The sequence below is a fragment of the Zonotrichia leucophrys genome, chromosome 2 (genome assembly GCF_028769735.1).
Source record: "Zonotrichia leucophrys gambelii isolate GWCS_2022_RI chromosome 2, RI_Zleu_2.0, whole genome shotgun sequence".
Lineage (NCBI taxonomy): Eukaryota > Metazoa > Chordata > Aves > Passeriformes > Passerellidae > Zonotrichia > Zonotrichia leucophrys.
The window spans coordinates 152,296,340-152,302,443 of record NC_088171.1 but is presented as its reverse complement, the minus strand read 5'-3'; the positions used below and the strand labels follow the sequence as shown (position 1 = coordinate 152,302,443).

The 6,104-nt window shown below is 50.6% G+C and overlaps 1 protein-coding gene across 1 annotated transcript; it reads left to right on the top strand.

Annotated features, from left to right (window-relative positions):
- Positions 1 to 3,201: 3,201 nt before the first annotated feature.
- On the top strand, positions 3,202 to 3,519 carry LOC135443434 (feather beta keratin-like). The gene has a single exon (XM_064703653.1). The coding sequence runs from the start codon at positions 3,202 to 3,204 to the stop codon at positions 3,517 to 3,519; it is 318 nt and encodes a 105-aa protein (XP_064559723.1).
- The last annotated feature ends 2,585 nt before the right edge of the window (positions 3,520 to 6,104 follow it).

Here is a 6,104-nt window from a genome sequence, read left to right as displayed (position 1 = left end):
CCCCTGCCCTTCCTCACCCTCCTCTCTTCCAGACACCCTCCACACCACACCCATGGCCTGCTACAACCGCTGCAGTCCCTGCGGACCCACCCCGCTGGCCAACAGCTGCAACGAGCCCTGTGCCCTGCAATGCCAGGATTCCCGCGTCATCATCGACCCTTCCCCTGTGCTGGTCACCCTGCCAGGACCCATCATGACCTCCTTCCCCCAGAACACCGCCGTCGGATCCACCTCCTCCGCTGCTCTGGGCACTGAGCTCAATGCCCAGGGACAGCCCATCTCGGGCGGATTTGGCTTTGGCCTTGGCTACGGCCTGGGAGGCCTGGGCTGCTATGGCAGAAGGGGCTATGGCTCCATCTGCTAGAGGGCCCTCAGCACCACCCCTGACCCCTCCAGCTCTGCCCTCTGCCAACAGCTCGTGCAAGCAAAGAACCACGGTTGATGGTCTCTCTACTTGCACGTCACACCTTATTCCTTCAGATTCTTTTTTCTCATCCTTATTTGAATTCAATAAAGTTTTCTTGCACCACAACCTGAGTTGCTTTCTCTTCTTTTAGAATTCCAAATATGTCATATCCTCGCCCTGTTCAATGCCAGCACTCAACCATTATGTGAGATTGAAAGGGAGCAAGGAACATTTCTTAGCAAATATGTCCCCACCAAAAACAACCAACGCTGACATGGGAAACAGGGGACAGGGGAGACCTTCCTGAACATGACACAAGGCCATCACCTTCTCTTCCAAAAGCCTTGACTCAATAATCCCTTCCTGGGCACTGCTCTGCCAAATACAATCTCTGCCAGTATACATTGAGAAATTATCTTTAGAAGCACTCTTGTTTCCAGCCCATGAATAGAGGAATAACATCATGGTTTAGGCAGTAATTCCAGAGTCAAAGTGCTTCCATCCCCTCTGCTCAAGCAGGTCCAGCAGCAGCAGGATTTCCAGGACTGTGGCCAGATCACTTTTGGACCTTCAAGAAGAGGGACCCCATTGCCTCTTATGCTCAGAGACCATCTACACGCACTGAAAAATTCTTGCTTCCTTTGCCCATGGAATTCACTTTATATTCAAATATGCATGTGCCTTCTATTCCTTCAAGTGTGCACACCTGAGAACAGCATGGCTATCACACACTGGGGACACATCCCTGCCCATCCTTATCTCCTCAGAGTCCTGGATCTCTCTGTCTCTCTTCTTGCAAGGAGCCACCAGGCCCTTAATTATCTGGTGGCCCTCAACAGCTCTTTGTCCACTATCCCCTTGTGCTTCTTCACCTATGGAAGCCAGAATTGTCCACATCACCACACACCGGCTCTCACCAATGCTCTAAAGAGAGGAAGGGCCACCTCTCCTGACTTCATGGCAACAATTTCCACAAATCTGTCCGGGGCACAGGTGATGCTCCACTGAAGTAATTCCCCACCACAGCCAGATGCTCATTCTTTTCTCCATCAGCACCACTGGGTCCTGTTCAGAAAAGTCACTTTTCAGACTCTCTGCCCACAGTATGACCCAGGGGGAAGTCCTGTCCAGATGCCGAACTTCCCATTTCCCTTGTTTGAACCTTGGAAGATTCCTTTAAACCTTAGTCTCAAGGTCCTTCTGACCAGTGGAATGGCCAGTTGAGGCCTCAGACATTCCATCAGCTGCCAGCTCGCTGAAGATGCAACTCTCCCACTGCTGACACAGAATGCAACAGTCCAGGCCCTCACACCTGGCACAGATGCAAAGCCCAGACCAGCCTGACACACCTGGGATACTTTGGGATCCCTCTAAGTAACACACCCAGAAACTGAAAACCATGACTTCCGGGATGACCTCACTGATGACATTCCACCTCTGCAAATCTTGGTCACATCTTCAGCCCCCTTTGACACACACCATCAACACCTGCCCTTGGTTTCAAATACTCTCACTATGAAGGAGGGATGACCACAATGGAAGGGACAGCTCCTCATGCACAGCACAGTACAAAGGCCACACCAGCCTGACATGGCTGCAGTGGAATGGGGACCCTCTTCACAGCACACCCAAAAACTAAACAACACGAATGCTACAGAATGACCTCACTGATGACACCTATATTTTTCTTAGGCTTTTGTTGTACATTTTGGTTTTTCTGACACACATCTTCCAAACAAATCCTCCCAAATACCAACTCTCACTTTAAAGCTGACACCAAGGTCAGATGGACACTTCCTCAAGAGAAGGACATGACACTGCAGAATTGTGTGCAGGAAAACATTCCCCACATGATGACCTGCAAGGCTGTGTCAGACAAAACTGATATTATGGCTTCAATTCAGGTACCTCTAGAGAGTAACAAGGTCAACTCACTTTTTCTGAAAAGTGAATGTCTACAGCTACATCAGTTGCCCTTCACACAAGTTCTTCCCCTTATCTTTCACCAGCTATGGATGGACCAGCACAAGACCTTCGGAGAATGAGAGGCATCTGTAAATCACAGGAATTGCTTTCCCATCACTAGGGGAAAAGGCCTGAAATATACAGGTGTTTAGGAATTTTACAATATGGTCGGGAGACAGAAAATGTGATGGAAGGGGAGCTGTCCCCTGTCACCTCAAGAAGAGCTACAAAGCCCAAACCAGTCTGACGTGGCTGTGGTGGAAGAGGCCCGTCTTCACCACACACCCACAAAAGCACAGCACACCACTGCCACAATGATGACATCCCACCACTCCAAAGCTTTGGTCATGTATTCAGCCCTCCCAGAGAAACAAAATTAACAGCAGCCTTTGGTGTCTAATACCTGCATTTAAAAGCTGCCGCCAAGGTCATGTCCTCAAAAGCAGGACATGACACTGCAGAGTTGTGGGGAGCAAAATACTCCTCACCTCACCCGGCTGCAAAATGGCCCAAGGCCATGGGAAAAGGCTGTCCCACCCCTCCAGAACCAGTATAAAAGCCGACCCAGGGCCTCTCTCCCTCACACACTCCTCAAGCCTTCTCCTCCTGCTCCTGCCCATAACCAGGTGAGTCTCAAGGCCCTGACCTTCCTGCTTTTGCACCCCTGGCCCCTCTCTTCCAGCATGCTCAGCCCCAGCCCCAGCCCCAGCCGCCCTCACGCCTCCCCGCAGCCCCACAACAGCTTCCACACTCCATCGCTGCCCCTTGTTCTCCCATGCCCCTGCCCTGCCTCACCCTTCTCTCTTCCAGGCACCCTCCACACCACACCCATGGCCTGCTACAACCGCTGCAGTCCCTGCGGACCCACCCCGCTGGCCAACAGCTGCAACGAGCCCTGTGCCCTGCAATGCCAGGATTCCCGCGTCATCATCGACCCTTCCCCTGTGCTGGTCACCCTGCCAGGACCCATCATGACCTCCTTCCCCCAGAACACCGCCGTCGGATCCACCTCCTCCGCTGCTCTGGGCACTGAGCTCAATGCCCAGGGACAGCCCATCTCGGGCGGATTTGGCTTTGGCTTTGGCCTTGGCTACGGCCTGGGAGGCCTGGGCTGCTATGGCAGAAAGGGCTATGGCTCCATCTGCTAGAGGGCCCTCAGCACCACCCCTGACCCCTCCAGCTCTGCCCTCTGCCAACAACTCCTGCAAGCAAAGCACCTCAGATGATGGCCTCTCTACTTGCATCTCACACCTCCTTCCTTCAGCTTCTTCTTTCTCAGTATTATTTCACTTCAATAAAGTTTTCTTGCACCACAACCTGAGTTGCTTTCTGTTCTTTTTGAATTCCAAATATGTCACATCCTCGCCCTGTTCAATGCCAGCACTCAACCATTATGTGAGATTGAAAGGGAGCAAGGAACATTTCTTAGCAAATATGTCCCCACCAAAAACAACCAATGCTGACATGGGAAACAGGGGACAGGGGAGACCTTCCTGAACATGACACAAGGCCATCACCTCCTCTTCCAAAAGCCTTGACTCAATAATCCCTTCCTGGGCACTGCTCTGCCAAATTCAATCTCTGCCAGTATACACTGAGAAATTATCTTTAGAAGCACTCTTATTCCCAGCCCATGAATAGAGGAATAACATCATGCGCTTAGGCAGGAATTCCAGAGTCAAAGTGCTTCCATCCCCTCTGCTCAAGCAGGTCCAGCAGCAGCAGGATTTCCAGGACTGTGGCCAGATCACTTTTGGACCTTCAAGAAGAGGGACCCCATTGCCACTTACACTCTGAGACCATCTACATGCACTGAAAAATTCTTGCTTCCTTTGCCCATGGAATTCACTTTTATATTCAAATATGCATGTGCCTTCCTTTCCCTCAAGTGTGCACACCTGAGAACAGCATGGCTATCACACACTGGTGACACATCCCTGCACATCCCTGTCTCCTCAGAGTCCTAGTTCTCTCTGTCTCTCTTCTTGCAAGGAGCCACCAGGCCCTTAATTATCTGGTGGCCCTCAACAGCTCTTTGTCCACTATCCCCTTGTGCTTCTTCACCTATGGAAGCCAGAATTGTCCACATCACCACACACCGGCTCTCACCAATGCTCTAAAGAGAGGAAGGGCCACCTCTCCTGACTTCATGGCAACAATTTCCACAAATCTGTCTGGGGCACAGGTGATGCTCCACTGAAGTAATTCCCCACCACAGCCAGATGCTCATTCTTTTCTCCATCAGCACCACTGGGTCCTGTTCAGAAAGTCACTTTTCAGACTCTCTGCCCACAGCATGACCCAGGGGAAAGTCCTGTCCAGATGCCAAACTTCTCATTTCCCTTGTTTGAACCTTGGAAGATTCCTTTAAACCTTAGTCTCAAGGTCCTTCTGACCGGTGGAATGGCCAATTGAGGCCTCAGACATTCCATCAGCTGCCAGCTCGCTGAAAGGGCAACTCTCCCACTGCTGACACAGAATGCAACAGTCCAGGCACTCACACCTGGCACAGATGCAACGCCCAGACCAGCCTGACACACCTGGGATACTTTGGGATCCCTCTAAGTAACATACCCAGAAACTGAAAACCATGACTTCCTGGATGACCTCACTGATGACATTCCACCTCTCCAAATCTTGGTCACATCTTCAGCCCCCTTTGACACACACCATCAACACCTGCCCTTGGTTTAAAATACTCACACTTTAAAGGAGGAATGACCACAGTGGAAGGGGCAGATCCTCATTCACAGCTCAGCTGCAAAGGCCACACCAGCCTGACATGGCTGCATTGGAATGGGGACCCTCTTCACAGCAACCCAAAAATAAACAACACGATGGCACAGAATGATCAAACTGATGACAGCCATATTTTTCTTAGGCTTTTGTGGCATATTTTGGTTTTTCTGACACACATCTTCCAAACAAAACCACCAAAATACCAACTCTCACTTAATCGCTGACACAAAGGTCAGATGGACACTTCCTCAAGAGAAGGACATGATACTGCAGAGTTGTGGGGAGGGTAACACTCCCCACATGATGACCTGCAAGGCTGCGTCAGACAAAACTGATATTATGGCTTCAATTCAGGTACCTCTAGAGAGTAACAAGGTCAACCCATTTTTTCTGAAAAGTGAATGTCTACAGCTACATCCGTTGCCCCTCACACAAGTTCTTCCCCTTATCTTTCACCAGCTATGGATGGACCAGCACAAGACCTTTGGAGAATGAGAGGCGTCTGTAAATCACAGGAATTGCTTTCCCATCACTAGGGGAAAAGGCCTGAAATATAGAGGTGTTTAGGAATTTTACAATATGGTCGGGAGACAGAAAATGTGATGAAGGGGAGCTGTCCCCTGTCACCTCAAGAAGAGCTACAAAGCCCAAACCAGCCTGACGTGGCTGTGGTGGAATGAGGCCCGTCTTCACCACACACCCACAAAACCACAGCACATCAATGCCGCAATGATGACATCCCAGCTCTCCAAAGCTTTGATCATGTCTTCAGGCCTGCCAGAAAAACAATGTCAACCACAGCCTTTAGTCATTTATACTTGACTTTAAAAGCTGCCGCCAAGGTTATGTCCTCAAGAGCAGGACATGACACTGCAGAGTTGTGGGGAGCAAAATACTCCCCACCTAAGCACTCAGGGGGTTTGCAAAATGCCCCAAGGCCATGGCATGAGGCTGTCCCGCCTCTCCAGAACCAGCATAAAAGCCAGCCCAGAGC

Coding starts and splice junctions, on each gene's coding strand:
- LOC135443434 (XM_064703653.1), top strand. CDS start 3,202: ATGGCCTGCTACAACCGCTGCAGTCCCTGCGGACCCACCCCGCTGGCC.